This window comes from Ahaetulla prasina, chromosome 4, assembly GCF_028640845.1.
Source record: "Ahaetulla prasina isolate Xishuangbanna chromosome 4, ASM2864084v1, whole genome shotgun sequence".
In the NCBI taxonomy this organism is placed as follows: domain Eukaryota; kingdom Metazoa; phylum Chordata; class Lepidosauria; order Squamata; family Colubridae; genus Ahaetulla; species Ahaetulla prasina.
The window spans coordinates 150,195,357-150,213,017 of record NC_080542.1 but is presented as its reverse complement, the minus strand read 5'-3'; the positions used below and the strand labels follow the sequence as shown (position 1 = coordinate 150,213,017).

Here is a 17,661-nt window from a genome sequence, read left to right as displayed (position 1 = left end):
GGGTTTTAGATTGTTATTATTTAGTTTTTAGGAAAATTTGGCCATAAGTTATATTAATTTTATCCTGTTTTTTAACTTGTATAATAACGTGTTTTTTAAATTGGCTGTTAACCGCCCTGAGTCCTTCGGGAGAAGGGCGGGATATAAATATGATTAATAAATAAATAAATAAATAAAATTCAGAAGCTCAGCAACTGATTTGTATTTATGACGGTTTACGTGGCGCCAGGGTCGGGCGATCCCCTTTTGCGACCTTCGGGGAAGCCGCAGTCACTTAACAAACGTGGGACTCATTTCGCAGCTGCGATGAACTGCTGTCGTAACTTCGAATGGTTACTAAATGAGCTGTTGTAAATTGAGAACTGCCTACTAATTTTCTGGTACCAAAAGCGACAGAATAGACAACTAATTTCAGGTGGAAATCGGCATCTGTTTCTTGGGAGCTTTTCAGGAGGGTCAGCAGCAGAGAAAGTAAGTCCTCCATCTTGGGGTTTTCCCTGCGGGGCATTAAGGAGGCGGGGCAGAGGCAAGTGACGTCACAGAACCTCCGGCTTCAGCCAATGAGAAACCAGCAGGAAGCAGCGGGCTGTTTTTTTTTCTTCCAAACTATAACAGACAGTTGGAAGGTCTCCTCTGTTGGAGGAGATCCTGAAGGCTCAACTTGGCTGAAGGCATCTAGCCATCTCCAATGTTCTGGACACAGGCAGTCAGAGCAGCCCAACTGATATGGACCAAGGTCTTCTGGACAGGCCAGGGCACCGGGGCCTCGGGGTTCAGGGCCAGCTGCCAATTTTCTACGACGTCTCCCACCCGGCAACTACAACGTCAACGTCTTCGGCACCTATCCATCCATGAATACCTGAGCATGAAGCTGTTGAAGGAGGCTGGCGTTTCTGTTCCATATGGTTTGGTGGCGAGGACACCAGAAGAAGCTCATAAAGTGGCAAGGAAGATTGGCACCAACGACTTGGTGGTGAAGGCCCAAGTGGTCGCTGGGGGACGGGAAAAGGGAGTCTTCGAAGGAGGCCTGAAAGGGGGAGTGCAGATTGTGTGTTCTCCAGAGGAGGCCAAAGAGGTGGCCACCCAGATGATCGGCAAGAAGCTCTTCACCAAGCAGACGGGCGAAAAAGGACGGATCTGCAACCAGGTTTTCATCTGCGAACGACGCTACCTGCGGAAGGAGTACTACTTTGCCATCACCATGGAGAGGAACTTCCAGGGACCGGTCATCATCGCCAGCTCTCAGGGTGGCCTCCAAATCGAAGATGTGGCAGCCGAGAAGCCGGCGTCCATCCTGAAGGAGCCGGTAGACATTGTGACGGGCCTCTGCATGAGTCAGGCCGTTCCATTAGCCAAGAAGATGGGCTTCCCTTCGCATCTGGCGGAAGAGGCGGCAGACACCATGGTCAAGCTGTACAACTTCTTCATCAACTATGACGCGGTTATGGTGGAGATCAACCCGCTGGTGGAGGACTCCACTGGGAGAGTGATGTGCATGGACGCCAAGGTCATTTTTGACAGCAACTCGGCCTTCCGTCAGCAGAAGGTCTTCGAGCTGCAGGACTGGACCCAAATGGATGAGAAGGAGAGAGAGGCAGCCAATGCAGATCTGAACTACATCGCATTGGACGGAAACATTGGTTGTCTGGTCAACGGGGCAGGCTTGGCCATGGCCACCATGGACATCATCAAGCTGCATGGTGGCGCGCCGGCCAACTACCTCAGTGTGGGTGGAGGGGCCACAGTGGAGCAAGTCACCGAGGCCTTCAAGCTGATCACCTCTGATGAGAAGGTCCAGGCGATTCTGGTCAACATCTTCGGTGGGCTCATGCGCTGCGACGTCATCGCACATGGGATCATCATGTCAGTTGAGGACCTGGACCTGAAGATCCCTATCGTGGTGCGTTTGCAAGGGACCCGGGTGGCCGACGCCAAAGTCCTGATTGCCGAGAGTGGCTTGAAGATCCTGGCTTGCGATGATCTGGACCGGGCAGCCATGATGGCTGTCACGCTTGCCGAGATCATGAGGTTGGCGAAAGAGGTGGACATTGATGTGAAGTTTCACTTGCCCTCCTGAGACAGCCGCCGCAGAGAGCCTGTTCCCGAGCACAGCTCCCTCCCCCTTCCTCTGTCCTATTTTGGGCTGGGGGGCAGCTTAGGTTTGCCTCCATATGCTGCTCAATTTCAACATGGCCACTATGCAAATATCCCGTGGTTGCCCTTGTTTGCGAATTCTTGTCAGAGAAACTGGAAGGTGAAAATATGTTGCCGGCTAATAAAATCTAAGTTTAAAGAAAGTTTATCTCCTTGACGGCGAGGGATAGGAGGGGTGGGGAGGATAAGTCTGGTTCTGATGGGGCGGAGGTGAGGGTCTTCCCTGGCTCTGTTGAGAGACATGGAGGGGGGGGGGGCTGTGCTGGATTGCACCAGGGAGCACTGTTTTCTTACACCCCCATTACTGATAGGCCTCTCTCTCTCTCTCTCTCTCTCTCTGCATTTCTCTCTCTTTCTCTCCATCTCCCTTTCCACCTTTTTCCATCTCTTTGTCTCCATCTCTCTCTCCATCTCTCTCCCTCAGTCTCTCTTCATCTCTCTAGTTCTTTCCATCTCTCTCTCCATCTTTTTCCATCTCTTTTTCTCCATCTCTCTATCTCCATCTTTTTCCAACTCTTTCAATTTCTCTCCATCTCTAGTTCTCTCCATCTCTATCATTTTCCATCTCTCTCCATCTCTTTTTCTCCATCTGTCTTCATTTCTCTACCTCTTTCCATCTCTCTCTCCCTCCCTCTGTCCCCCTGTCTCTAGTTCTTTCCATCTCTCTCTCCATCTTTTCCCATTTCTTTCTCTCCATCTCTCTCTCTCCCTCTTTTTCCAACTCTTTCCATCTCTGTCTCTCCATTTCTCTCTCCATCTCTATCTTTTTCCATCTCTCTCCATCTCTTTTTCTCTCTCTCCATCTCTCTCTCTCTCAGTCCAAACCTACCTCACAGGTTTGCCGTTGGGGTAACCAGGGTGGGTGGAGGGCTGGCTTATGTCCTACTGACCTCGTTGCACTGCATCTCCAGCACTATCCTCAAGCCTACCTTGACCTGTATGTCTAACTCGGACATTCAGAATTCAGCCCAACCCAACTGAACTCAAGTCTTCAATTCAATTCAATTCAACTCAACACAATCCAACTCAACTAATTCAATTCATTGGATTTCTATAGTTGACCAACTCAACCAAACTCAACCAAACTCACTCCTTGCTACCCTCTAGTGGGCCACTGGGTTTCTGTAGCCCAGGAACCTCTCCTGCAGCTGGAGACAGGCCATTTTCAGAGACTCTGTTGTCTTTTCTGAGAAGAAAAAGGAGAGAAGGAGAACAGGAGTGGAAGGAAGGAAGAGGGCAGAGGGAAGAAGAACGGAATAGAAGGAGAAGGGGAAGGGAAATAAGAGGGAAGAAGGAGAAGGAGAAGGGGGGAGGAGGAGGAGGAGGAGGAGGAGGAGGAAGAAGAAGAAGAAGAAGAAGAAGAAGAAGAAGAAGAAGAAGAAGAAGAAGAAGAAGAAGAAGAAGAAGTAGTAGTAGTAGTAGTAGTAATAGTAGTAGTTGCTGCTGCAAGGGACTTTGGAGGTCTTCTAGTCCAATCCCCTTCTCAAGCAGGAGACCCCCTATCTTTTGAGACAAATGGTTGTCCAGTCTCTTCTTAAAATCCTGCAGCGTTGGAGCACAAACACACCCATGCATACATGCACACTCACTCACTCACACATACACACGCGCACACACAGATAACAGCGGTTCAATAATGCGCTTTATTTAAAAATGCAGAAATAACCATTTTACAACTTTGACAAATTCATAAAACCTTTGTAAAACTTTGGAAAATTCACAAAACTCAAGGAAGTACCTTTTTATAACTTCAGCAAACACATCTTAAAAACTAGTAGCAACTTCTCAGAAATTCATGCTTCTCCCCCCAAGGGCCCAGGAGAAGGGTTCTCGCCCCAGGATTGTGGCTGACTGTGGTGGTGGGGAATTGGAGCCCTTTCGGGGTGAAATTTGACCGGTTTGGACTAGCTTGGGAGAACCGGTAGGGACGATTTGAATCAGTTCGCTGAACCAGTAAAAACCACCCCTGGTTGGCCCCTCCCACGCCCACCTGGTCACCTGCCCACCTGGTCATCGCTTAACCCTTCTGGCTGCTCGCTTTTTCTCCCTCCATTCACAGCGGAGCTGCTGCAGCCTGTCCCTTTAAGGTGGTCCCCAGGAGGGAGAGGGCCGGGGAGGAACCATAAAGGCGGCAGCAGCTTCGCTGTGAATGGAGGGAGAAAAGTTCGTATTCACTATGAGCCCTTCCGGTGCTCATACACACATTTTTTCCTACTGGATTCTGTGGGCGTGGCTTGGTGGCGGGGTGTCATGTGACTGGCTGGCCATGGCCATGAGTGACATTCACTTGGCCACACCCACTCAGTCACAACAAGCCATGCCCACAGAACCCACCGCTGGGCAGCTGCCCAACCCAACCACAGCAACTGGAAACCCATTGGGGGAAGTGACAGACCCACCAAAAGGGGGGGGGGGCTGACTGTCAGGTGTCAAGCCCCTCCCAATCTGGGGGAATGAAGAAACCATGGGAGGTGATTCTGAGGCAGCCCATTCCTCCTCAGCCCAGACTCCCCCCCCTCTATTCACCAGCAATGTAGATGAACCGATGTTTCTCCAGGGCGCTGATGTCGTGTTCCAGCTGTTTCATCTCCGTCTCCAACTTCTCCTTGCGGAGCCTCTGTGGGATGGTGGTAATCTCCACGGAGAGGCTCTGGAAGTCCTTGTTGAGTTCCTCCCAGTTATTCTTCAGACCCTGCGGGGTGGGGACAAAGAGAGGAGGGTCCGGTGTGGGTTGCCAATATTCCCCCCCCCCCCTCATGTCCAGCCATGTAGGATGGTGTTGCCTAGTTGGGTCATGAAATGTCTGCCAGGAAACCATCAAGCTTCGAGACCATCGAGGATGCACAATCCACACCTCCTCCTCCTCCCTCCCCCTCCCCTCTTCCCCTTCCCTTCCCCCTCCTATCCCCCTCCCCACCTTCTAGCACTGATGATGTCCCCTAGTTGGGTTATGAAATATCTGCAAGAAAACCAGAGAGCACCAAGGACCCCACAGTCTTTTTCCTCCTCCTCCTCCTCTTCTCCATAAATCTACTCCCTTCTAGCAGTGATTATGTTTCCTAGTTGGGTCATGAAATGTCTGCAAGGAAACCACAAGCTCAGAGAACACCAAGGACCCCACAGTCCTCTGCCTCCTCCTCTCCACACACCTGCCCCCTCTAGCACTGATGCTGTTCCTTAGTTGGGTCATGAAAACATCTGCAAGAAAACCACCCAGATACCAGCAAGAATTCCACAGGATAGAAATCGTGGACCAAAGTCATACTAACCCATTAATTTTAAAAAAAAAATAAGGGAGAGGTATGTAAGCTTTAAGGGTATAAACAGGATCCAGGGGTGTTTACCACTCCTTCCACAACTTGATGCTCCCAATGGATTGCACTGATTGACCCAAAGTCTAAACCAGCGACCCTCTGAAGTGTGTGCAGGTAAGGTCAGGCACTGAGTGGACCTGTGAGGCCCCGGGGTAGGAGTGAGTGGAGTGGAGTGAGATGCTCAGGAGGTGTTAGACATTCTGTTTATATATAGCACCACAGATCAAACAATGTGTACAGTAACAGGGAACAGGACACAAAGGAACTATAGATGCTAACTAAACTGTATAACTATAGATGCTAACTTAATATCTGTAATACCATAGATGCTAACTAAATACTGCCATCTACTGGCTGATTAATTCTGTATTTTGTGTTGCAATACAAAATACATTCCAACAAGGAATTCCAATAGGGTTGGGGAGGTAGCCATCTGCTTACATCCAAAATGTTCTCCCGTTCACGGGAGGAGAGGCGGGTCAGCCGTCTCTTCTGCAGGCAGTCCCGCCGAGCGGCCACTCGCTCTTTGCGCACGTCCACAGCTTCTTTTTTCCGCCTTTGGATGTATTTGGGGGTCACCCCAAAGTCCTGTGAAGGAAGAAGTGGGGTGCTTGCAATTCACGAGGGAAAGATGCAGACAGTCTCTTTCAGAGCTGGTTCCTGGCGAAGGAGGAGGGAGCCTGGCACTTGTCCAGGGGAGTGGGCTCCTTTGTTGGGAGTGGTTGAGGCAGGGTCAACTTTCCACCTTGCCCCAAACTCCGCAGGGTGCCCTGCCCCAAATGAAGCCCGCAGAAGACAACAAGCGTGCCAGGCATTCAATGTCTGTCCATCTGTCTATCCATCTGTCATCTATATCTATCATCTATCACCTCTCTCCATCTATCTATCATTATCAATCTCTATTACTTCTCTCTCTCTCACACACACACACACACACACACACATCTCATCCATCCATCCATCCATCCATCCATCCATCCATCCATCCATCCATCTATCTATCTATCTATCTATCTATCTATCTATCTATCTATCTATCTATCTATCTATCTATCTATCTATCTATCATCCATCTATCATCACCTCTATCTTTGTCTTTCTCTCTCTCACTGTATCTATTTATCTCTTTCTTTCTATTGAGTATCTATCTATCTATGTTCTAGCCAAGATGGCGCCGACAAAGGTTGCCTCGGTGAAATGCTCTCTAATTGTTTCTTTATTTCTAATTGTTCTCTGTGACTCACTATGGATTTCCTACTCACGAGACCATCTGCTAAAAATTAAGGAACATTTATTTAAGGAGCAGCTTTCTTTGATCTCACCCCCGCCTGTCTTTATAAACACGGAGGAGATTCTAACACAGGAGGAGACAATTCCTACGGAGCCATGGATTACTAAAAAAACCAAACGACGGAAACGAAGGAAGAGAGGTAAGCGATCTGGGATCTTAATCAGGCTAAGAAATCGCATTAAAACTCCTCTGCCTTCAATTTTCCTAACAAATATACGCTCACTTGCAAATAAGATGGATGAAATACTCTTAAACAAATACTATTCTGATTTTCGCAATTCAGCAGTCCTATGCTTCTCTGAAACCTGGTTAAATGAATCAATTGACAATAGCAGCCTGAACATTCCAGGGTTTCAGATTGAACAATCAGACAGGATTCCAGAAACATCTGGTAAAAAGAAAGGAGGAGGCCTATGCCTATATATTAATAGAAACTGGTGTCAAGATTTTAACATAATTTACAAATTCTGTGACAACAATTTAGAGACTCTAATTATCAACTGCAAACCTTACTATTCACCTCGTGAATTTTCCTCATTTCTTCTAATTGCTGTTTATGTCCCACCACAAGCCTGTGTAAACAAGGCATTACGAACTCTAGCTGACCAAGTCATGGAGACTGAAGCCAAACACCCTGATTCGCTGGCCATTGTTTTGGGAGATCTAAACAAGGCAAACTTAAGGAAAGAGCTACCAAAATACTTTCAGCATGTCAATTGTCCCACCAGAGGCAAGAATACTCTAGACCTTTGCTACACAACACTAAAAGATGCTTATTGGTCTTTATCACGTGCAGCTGTAGGACACTCTGATCATTGCATGATTCACCTTGTACCTGCTTACAGTCAAAGACTTAAAGCCACAAAACCAATAATTAAATCAGTAAAGACCTGGACGGAGGAATCAAAATTAAAGCTACAGGCATGTTTTGACTGCACTGATTGGAATATTTTTAAAGGTACCTCTGCAGGCCTGGATGAACTCACAGATACTGTAACATCATATGTCAGCTTCTGTGAAGACCTATGTGTACCTACAAGGAACTTGCGAATATACAGTAACAACAAACCTTGGTTTACACCTAAACTTAAGCAGCTACGACATTCCAAAGAGGAAGCCTACAGAAAAGGTGATAAAATGCTGTACAATCAGGCCAGAAATGCACTAACAAGGGAGATCAGAGCAGCAAAAAGAAGCTACTCTGAAAAGCTAAAGAATCAGTTTTCAGCAAATGAACCAGCAAACATGTGGAAAACTCTTAAAAATATCACCGGCTATGGCAAACCTCCTTTCCAGGCTGAAGGTAATCAACAACTGGCAGATGACCTGAATGAGTTTTACTGCAGGTTTGAAAGGAAACTACAGCCAACTATCTCCACAACCCCCATCTCAGACACACCAACAACAGCAAGCCTCCTACAACTGACCCCATTTCATTGGGTTCACAACCCCTAGTGATCACAGAAAAGGAAGGGCAGGACCTATTTCACAGACAAAAGCCAGGAAAAGCTCCAGGCCCAGACAAGATAACTCCTTCTTGCTTAAAAGTTTGTGCTGACCAATTGGCCCACATCTTCACCCATATTTTCAATAAATCACTAGAGATGTGCTATGTTCCTTCTTGCTTCAAACGCTCTACCATCATCCCAGTGACGAAGAAGCCCACCATCAAGGAACTGAATGACTACAGACCAGTTGCTTTAACATCTGTAGTCATGAAAACCTTTGAAAGGCTAGTGCTTTCCTACCTGAAAACCATCACGGATCCGCTGTTAGACCCCTTGCAATTTGCATACTGAGCAAATAGATCAACAGATGATGCTGTTAATACGGCTCTGCACTACATCCTACGACATCTTGAGTCTCCAAAGACCTATGCAAGGGTCCTTTTTGTAGACTTTAGTTCAGCATTCAATACCATCATTCCAGACATTCTTCTAACTAAGCTAAACCAGCTACAGGTACCGGAACAGACTTGTAAGTGGATCACAAGCTTCCTAACAAACAGGAAGCAGCAGGTGAAGCTAAGCAAGATCACATCAAATACCTGTACAATTAGCACAGGGCCCCCCCAAGGCTGTGTGCTCTCCCCACTTCTCTTCTCTCTGTATACCTATGACTGCATTTCCAATGATCCATCTATTAAGCTACTGAAGTTTGCAGATGACACAACAGTGATGGGTCTCATTCGAGACAATGATGAATCTGCATATAGACGAGAGGTCGAACGACTAGCCTTGTGGTGCAACCAAAACAATCTGGAACTGAACACACTCAAAACCGTAGAAATGAAACAATTTAAAAATGATGTGATTTGTTTGCAAGAGACACATATAAAATTATCAGACCAAAAATATTTAATTAATTCAAAATTGGGTAACCATTTTGTTGCATCAGCTTTGGAAAAGAAGCATGGAATTGTTGTATATATCAGGAAGGATATACCAGCTAAGTTAATTGAGGCAGATATTCAAGGAAGATTTATTGCTATTGAACTGGTGATAGATGCAAAAAAGACTTTGCTGATAGGTATTTATGCACCTAATCAGCAACAAGAAAAGTTTTACAAAATGTTACATGAGAGGTTGACCCTCTGGGATTATAGTTCGTTTATTTTATTAGGAGACTGGAATGGAGTAATTGATACAAGAAGGGATAAGAGAACCTCCTCCAAGAAGATACCTATACATGCAAAACTACCAAAATCCTTTTTTGAAATGATGGAAGACTTTGAGTTTAGAGATATATGGAGGTTACGGAATCCAGATGAGAGAGATTTTACCTTTTTTTCTGATAGGCATCAATCTTTTTCACGTATTGATTTTATTTTAATTTCTAATGACTTGCTTTCTAGGGTGAAGAAATGAAGATATTTCCGAGGTGTTTAACTGACCATAGCCCAGTATGGATGGAATTATTACAAGGGAAAAAAGGTGGTAGAACATGGAGGTTGAATGAAAATCTGTTTAGATATGAGGATAATGTAACTTATTGTAAGAAACAGTTGAAAGAATTTTTTGATTTTAATATGTACAAAGGGACACCTATAGGAACTGTGTGGGAGGCGAGCAAAGCGTTTATTAGAGGGTTATTGATTTACTTGGACAATAGGCAAAGGAATAATAAACAAAGGCAGCGTAGGTACTTGGAAGAAGAAATTCAAAGGAAGCAACAGTTATTAATTCAAAACCCACAAGATTACAAACTTAAAGAGGCTATAAAAATATTACAGAGTCAATTTAATATGTTAATGGCAGACCAGGTGGCAACGAATATACAATATGCTAAACATAATACCTTTTGTAATGCAAATAAACCTGGGAGATGGTTGGCATATAACTTAAGGAAGAAACAGAAAGCACGTGTTATACAAAAAATAGAATATAAAGGCAAAGAGATATATCAACAGGATAAAATTAAAAAGGCATTCTCAGAATTTTATACTGCACTATATGCAAAAGACAAAATATTGAATAGGGACATTTATGATTATTTGAAAGATTATAAGGTTAATATTCTAACATTAGAACAGAGGAGGAGCTGAATGGCCGATAGCTACTGGAGAAATAGTGGAGGCAATTAAACAATTAAAATGGGAAAACCCTGGTACAGATGGTCTTACAGCAACTTATTATAAAAACACAGGATGAAATATTAGGCCCACTTAAAGAATTATTTAATCAGATACAATTAGGGTGGGAATACCCCGTCATGGAAAACATCTTTTATTTCACTGATACCAAAAGAGGAGCAAGATTGCTCTAAACCCGGTAACTACAGGCCGATTTCACTTTTAAATAATGATTATAAGATTTTTGTAAAAATAATAGCAAATAGATTAATGTTAGTTTTACAACAAAGAATTCATACTGATCAATCTGGTTTTATAAAAGGGAGGCAGATGAGGAATAATGTTAGACAGATTATTAATATATTGGAACATTTGGAAAAGAAGAATACTTCAGTAGCACTTATTTTTTTGAATGCAGAGAAAGCCTTTGATCGATTGCATTGGGATTTTTTATTTAAATTAATAGAGAAAATGCAATTTGGAGATTGTTTTGTTAGAATAATTAAAGCGATTTATGGAGAGCAAACAGCACAGATCATAATAAATGGTAGCTTGACAGAAGTTATTAAGATTGCGAACAGAGGAAAGAATTTTGAATATAGAAGGTTATGACTTGTTATATGGATGGCATGCGATTTATTTTATGGAAAAAAGTGGATAGGGCTTTTAAGAATCATGTGTTGAGAAGTGCTCTTTATGGTCTGGAAAAATATTCCTATAAATTAGAATACAAGATTCCTATATGGGCAAGCCCTAGACATGCAATAGAGAATATAAATATAGAACAGAAACAGGAAATGATTACTTATAAAGAACTTTTGTATGCTGAAGGAGGTAGATTGCAATTAAAATCATTACAGCTATTAAATGAAGAAGGAGGAATTATACTTGGTTTCAATATGGGCAAATAAGTGCTAGATGGAAAGAAGATCAAAAATTGGTATAATGCAAAGGAGGAAAATTTAATAAAGCAAATTAGAAATCAGACCCAGGAGCATATAAAGAGATTGTATAATGTGTTGCTTGAAATAGATTCGGAAAAGGATTTGGTAAAGGATTGTATGATAAAATGGGCACAGAATATTCAGGAACCAATAATGTTGGAAACATGGGAGAAAATTTGGGTTAGAAATGTTAAGTTTACACAAGGACAGAATTTAAGGGAAAATTTTTATAAGATGTTTTATAGATGGCACTTAGATCCCAAAAAATTATCATGTATGTATCCTAATATCCAAGCGAAATGTTGGAGGTGTGATTGTGATGACGCTACATATTTTCATATTTGGTGGACTTGCAAGAAAATTAAGGTCTTTTGGATAAGAATTTGGTGGATTATTCAAAATGTACTGAAGAAGAAGATAAAGTTCCTGCCACAATTTTTCCTTTTGGGAATTATAACGGATTGTACAGGGATTGAGACTAAATTGATTCTGAATTTAATAACAGCAGCAAGACTGTTGATTGGACAATATTGGAAGAAAGAAGAGGTACCTACAATAGAAGAATGGATACTGAAAGTCATTAATTTGGCTGAGATGGCTAAAATCTCAGCGTTTTTAAAAGACAATACGCAGGAAAGATATTTAATTGAATGATAAAAATGGATTGATTATTTACAAAACAGATATCAGATTAAGAAATATCAGATTGCCTTTGAATAATTAGAAAGTTATTTTAGGTAATGGGGAGGGGGTTGGGAGATGAAAAGCTTTGGATGTGGTTATTTGGATTGGAAGGGAAAATTTTATTCTATGTTTGGTTTATGTATAACAATACCTTGTGATTGACCCGGGAAGCCGGGGGGGGGGGAGGGAGGGGGGAAGGGGGTTTTTTTTTGGGAGGGAGGGGGGAAAAGGGGGAAATGTTTTTGTTTTTTAAAACTCTTTCAATAAAAAAAAAAAAACCGTAGAAATGGTGGTAGACTTTAGGAGAAACCCTTCCATACTTCCACCTCTCACAATACTTGACAACACAGTATCAACAGTAGAAACCTTCAAATTTCTAGGTTCTACCATATCGCAAGATCTCAAATGGACAGCTAACATCAAAAACATCATTAAAAAAGGACAACAAAGAATGTTCTTTCTGTGCCAACTCAGTAAGCTCAGACTGCCCAAGGAGCTGCTGATTCAGTTCTACAGAGGAATTATTGAGTCTGTCATTTGCACCTCTATAACTGTCTGGTTTGGTTCTGCAACCCAACAAGAAAAACACAGACTTCAGAGGATAATTAGAACTGCAGAAAAAATAATTGCTACCAACCTGCCTTCCATTGAGGACCTGTATACTGCACGAATCAAGAAGAGGGCCGTGAAAATATTTACAGATCCCTCGCATCCTGGACATAAACTGTTTCAACTCCTACCCTCAAAACGACGCTATAGAGCACTGCACACCAGAACAACTAGACACAAGAACAGTTTTTTCCCGAAGGCTAAACAAATAATTCCCTCAACACTGTCAGACTGTTTACTGAATAGAATAGAATAGAATAGAATAGAATTTTATTGGCCAAGTGTGATTGGACACACAAGGAATTTGTCTTGGTGCATATGCTTTCAGTATACATAAAAGAAAAGATATGTTCATCAAGGTACAACATTTACAACACAATTGATGGTCAGTATATCAATATAAATCATAAGGATTGCCAGCAACAAAGTTACAGTCATACAGTCATCTGCACTACTGCACTACAGTCATACAGAATCTGCACTACTATTAATTGTTTCATAGTTCCCATCACCAATCTCTTTCCACTTATGACTGTATGACTATAACTTGTTGCTGGCAATCCTTATGATTTATATTGATATATTGACCATCAATTGTGTTGTAAATGTTGTACCTTGATGAACGTATCTTTTCTTTTATGTACACTGAGAGCATATGCACCAAGACAAATTCCTTGTGTGTCCAATCACACTTGGCCAATAAAATTCTAATCTAATCTAATCTAATCTAATCTAATCTAATCTAATCTAATCTAATCTAATCTAATCTAATCTAATCTATCATCCATCCATCCATCCATCCATCCATCCATCCATATATCATATCTATCTGTCTGTCTGTCTGTCTGTCTGTGTCTCCTCTCTCTTTCTCTTTCTCTCTCTCTCATCTATCTATCTATGTATCTATGTATTTATCTATCTATCTATCTATCTATCTATCTATCTATCTATCTATCTATCTATCTATCTATCTATCTATCTATCTATCTATCTATCTATCATCTATCTCCATCCATCCATCATCTATCATCTCTACATCCATCTCGCCAGGCGACCCTGGGCAACTTAGAGCCACCGAATATAAATGCTGTATCAAACCTTAAAGTGAGGTTTGCTGAGAGAAAGCAAAGCAGGAGATGGGAGGCGGGGGGGGGGGAGGTCTTTCTGCAGATCCCCCTTCTCCCCCCTCCCCATTTCAGAGAGCCACTTTCACCAGCCTGGGCCTGGCCTTCCCTGCCCGTCAGCCTCTGGGGGGGGGGCACTAGGGAGCCCACCTTCTTCTTGAGGAACCTCTGGACCAAGCCGGATCCATCCAGCAGGAACTTGTCTCCCCTTCGCTGGTCCACGCAGGCACGAAGGGGCTTCTTGGCCACGGTCATGATGGTCTCGGCCACGTTGGCTGTGACAAAGTTCTTCTCACTCTGGATGCCCATCAGTGGCCGGTCGGACTGAGGAGGCAGCTGGGCTTTGCCGGGGAGCCTCTTTTTACGCTCATACGTGCCTGGGGTCGTGGGAGGAAAGACAAAACACCTGGGTGGGTGACGGTGCAGTAGAAGTTTGGGTCAGAACCGAATCCAGCTCATCTTCCACTTATGACCGTTCATTGAGTGGCTGTTCGGAGCTACAAAAAGCGACTTTGGATCATTTTTCGCACTTAACAACCATCATAGTATCCCCAGTCAATATTTGGACATTTAGCAACTGACTCGTGTTTCTGACGGTTGCGGTGTCCCCTTTTGCGACCTTCTGACAAGCAAAGTCAACAGGGAAAGCCAGGTTCTATATTAATAACGTAATAACTGCAGGGATTTGCTTAACAACAGTGTCCAGGGAGGTCATCAAAGGGGGCAAAACCCACCTAACAACTGTCTTGCTGAGCCACAGAAATTTGGGGCTCGATTGTGCTCATAAATCAAGGATTACCAGTAACTGGGGTGGGGCGTGGTGGGATACATCCAACATGCCCGCTCAGTGGAAGAGATGGGTGTGAAGCCTGAAGTGGTATAAGGTCTCCTGCTTGGGCAGCGGGTTGGACTAGAAGACCTCCGAGGTCCCTTCCAGCTCTATTCAAACACAGAGGGTGAAAACAGCTCAGGGTGTTTCCAAAACTGACAGGGTGGGTCAAAAACACCCCAGATTTTCCTGGGCTGGTAGGGATCCCCTGTGGGAACCTCACAGCTTTATTGAGCTCCACTGGGTTTTCCCCAGCCCAGCTCCAGCTGCTTTCTTTTGACATCTAAAAGCAAATCCACTCCAAGCGATCTCAATCTCAGGATCTCTATCGATCTCTAACACCACTCCCTTCTAGCCAGTGGTGAAATCTGGACCGGTTTGCTATCGGTTCGCTGGCTGCGCATGTGGGCTGCATGTGCTGTGCGCACAGATGCACAATAGGCACCAAATGAAGGCTTGGGAAGGTAAGTAGAACAGCAGGGGTAAAGGGGGGAATCAGCTGTTTTTTACTTTAAAAAAGTAAAAAAAAAGGCTTGGACAATCACAGCTGTGCTGTCTGATCGTCCAAGCCTTTTAAAAACTTTTTTAAAGCATTTTTTACTACCTATTCGTCTGAACCGGTAGTAAAAAAATGCTTTAAAAAGTTTTTTTAAAAAAGGTTCCGATGATCACAGCTATGACACATGATCGTTGGAACTTTTTTTTTTACTTTTTACTTTTTTTTTACTACCAGTTTGCCGAACCGATAGTTTTTATCGCTACAGCTTCACCCAAACCAGTAGCATTTCAACCCTGCTTCTAGTGCTGATAATGTTACCAAGACGGGTCACGAAATGTTGGCAAGAAAACCACCCAGACTGGTGAAATTCCATAAGTGTCCAAGTTGCCCCTGATCTAGACGGAGGAGTGAAGTTGGAGTCCTGTTTCCCCCAGGGGTGAAATCTAAAAATTTTCCCAACAGTTCTGTGGGCGTGGCTTAATTGGTGGGTGTGGCTTGGTGGTCAGATGACTGGATGGGCATGGCCAATAACAATAAATAATAAAAATAATTAACAAAGTATACAAAACAATAAGAGGTATCAAAAACCAACTTTCACACTTTACACACACACAATACACACACACACAAAATGCCACATACAGCTTTCTGAGATTTTGTGTGTTTGTGTAGTTAGAGTGAAACACTACAGAAACACACCAAATCTCAGAAAGCTGCACAAATATTTTATTTTATTATTTTATTTTATTTTATTGTGGACTTCAAATCCCAGAGTTCCTCAGCTAGCAAAGCAGGAAGTCAAAGCAAGCTTTTTCTTTTCTTCAGTAGCTGAAGAAAGCATGCACTAATTATAGGTAAGTGAGGAGGGGGAATCGGCTGGGCATGGGTGGGGGCTCTTGTAAGTGAGGGCTGTTAAAAAGTGAGTTTAAAAGCCTGTGAGGATCAGGAAACTCCTCTGGGATTGCCAGAAGAGGCTTTTAAAACCTCCGGTTTTTTTCGTTTTTCTTTTCCCCTTCGGCTGAAGAGGGTTTTTTAAAAAAATTTTTTAAAGGGTTTTGATCTCTGCTCAGCCCCGCAATCATCAGAGGTGTTTTTTTTTTTTACTTTTAAAGGTATGTTTCGGCTGAAGAAAAACTTTTAAAAGTAAAAAAAAACCCCTCTGCTGATGGTGCGGCTCAGCAGAGGCGGGGGGGGGGGGGGCAGAGATTTTTGCTACCGGTCCTCCGAACCAGCAGCTGCCATCGCTACCTAATCCGGGGAGCCGGTGCGAACTGGGAGCATTTCACCCCTGGTTTCCCCCCTTCCTCCTGGGAAGGTGAGCGATGCATGGCAGAGAAGAGCGGGTGCGTCAACATACATTTGGGGACCCTCTGCTCCTTGGAGTGTTTCCGGAGATACTCCTTTGGGCTGGGCACTTGCAGCTTCGGGATGCCCATGGTTTGGCATGGCGCCTTCCTCTTCTCTTCCATTTCCTGTTGGATGAACGACCGGAAGGTGGAGATGTACCTTCGGTGGAGAATAAAGGAGATGGTGAGTGCGAGCCCAAGAATGGGGATCTGCCCCGGCTGGGGATGCGGGAGGGAGAGGGCTGAGTAGATGTTTCTGAAGGACCCCAGGCTCAGGCTGGCTGGGGAAGGAGCTGGATTAAACACACCCACATTTACACAACTCACAAAAGCTTCCACTTCGGCACCTGGATCGGACAGTTGCCATTTCCAGAGAATTGACTTTGGACAATAATGCTCCCACAGCCCATAATAGTCGGCTTCCAGAGGTCCATTTGGCCAGAATATTTAGAGAGCCAGCTTGATTTGGTGATTAAGGTACCAGGCTACAAACCAGGAGACGGTGAGTTCTAGTCCTGATTTAGGCATGAAAACCAGCTAGGTTCTCTCCCCCCTCTCTCCTCTCTTTCTCTTTCTCTTTCTCTCTCTCCTCTCTCTCCACCACCTCAAATTGGCTGCATGATGCCCGTTTCAATCCTTACCTTAACGGGGGCTTGGTGGGCTCTTCGTCCCTGGTGGGCAGCCAGTGGTAGATGCTCTCCTGTTGCTGTGATTGTGGTTGAGGGCAAAGAATTTCAGCCATTTCAGCTGCGGGTCATGCAAAAAGCCGGGCTAAAATTACAGAAGGGTGAATTTGGGGGTGAGGGAGAGAAGTGGGTTTAGGGGGCTTCTCAAGTTGGGAAATTAACTGTGGGGAGCAGCTAGCCTAGGAAGAAGAAACCCCCCCCTTGGGGAACAGCAGAAGGGGGCAAGGGTCCCAATCCACACACCCCACACACTGGGGTCTCTCAAATCTACAGGATGGTAGGGGCAAGGGTCTTGCAACCTTAACCCCGCCAATTATTCCATTTTCTCATAATTCAGCCCCTCTCCCCTGAATTTGGGGGAGGGGTCGAGGATGGCACTCACTCCAGACTCACGGCAAGAAATCGGGTCTACTTTTTGATGAGGGAGGGGGTTTCCTCTCTTCCACACACACCCCACGCCTGTGGATGGAAATGAGGCTTCCACCATCTAGTAGCGGCAGTTGGTTCTGAGGGGGAGGAGCCTGCAGAGGCCCCACCCATGGGGTTCTGAGGCTCTGGTTGGGGGCCAAAACTGCAGCCCGCCCACCCGGGTGGTGCATGAGTCCCATTG

At 44.4% G+C, this 17,661-nt stretch overlaps 2 protein-coding genes across 2 annotated transcripts; one reads left to right on the top strand and one right to left on the bottom strand.

Moving 5' to 3' along the window:
* Window positions 1-850: 850 nt before the first annotated feature.
* Window positions 851-2,099, top strand: LOC131196544 (succinate--CoA ligase [ADP-forming] subunit beta, mitochondrial-like). Its single transcript, XM_058179402.1, has one exon. The coding sequence runs from the start codon at window positions 866-868 to the stop codon at window positions 2,075-2,077; it is 1,212 nt and encodes a 403-aa protein (XP_058035385.1). The 5' UTR covers window positions 851-865; the 3' UTR covers window positions 2,078-2,099.
* A 2,573-nt stretch (window positions 2,100-4,672) lies between these two features.
* On the bottom strand, window positions 4,673-17,135 carry LOC131196539 (enkurin-like). Its single transcript, XM_058179394.1, has 5 exons — window positions 17,007-17,135; window positions 16,377-16,525; window positions 13,842-14,068; window positions 5,910-6,056; window positions 4,673-4,846 (listed from the first exon to the last, which is right to left on the bottom strand). Exons 1-5 carry the CDS (start codon window positions 17,105-17,107, stop codon window positions 4,673-4,675), a joined length of 798 nt encoding a protein of 265 aa, XP_058035377.1. The 5' UTR covers window positions 17,108-17,135.
* Between the last annotated feature and the right edge of the window lie 526 nt (window positions 17,136-17,661).

What these genes read in the sequence shown, in the direction of transcription:
- LOC131196544 (XM_058179402.1), top strand. Translation starts at nt 866, where the DNA reads ATGAAGCTGTTGAAGGAGGCTGGCGTTTCTGTTCCATATGGTTTGGTG.
- LOC131196539 (XM_058179394.1), bottom strand. Translation starts at nt 17,107, where the DNA reads ATGGCTGAAATTCTTTGCCCTCAACCACAATCACAGCAACAGGAGAGC. An exon ending in CCCACCAAGCCCCCGTTAAG is followed by an intron (nt 16,526 to 17,006) that starts GTAAGGATTGAA and finishes TCTCCACCGAAG; the next exon opens with GTACATCTCCACCTTCCGGT. An exon ending in AGAGGTTCCTCAAGAAGAAG is followed by an intron (nt 6,057 to 13,841) that starts GTGGGCTCCCTA and finishes CTTCCTTCACAG; the next exon opens with GACTTTGGGGTGACCCCCAA.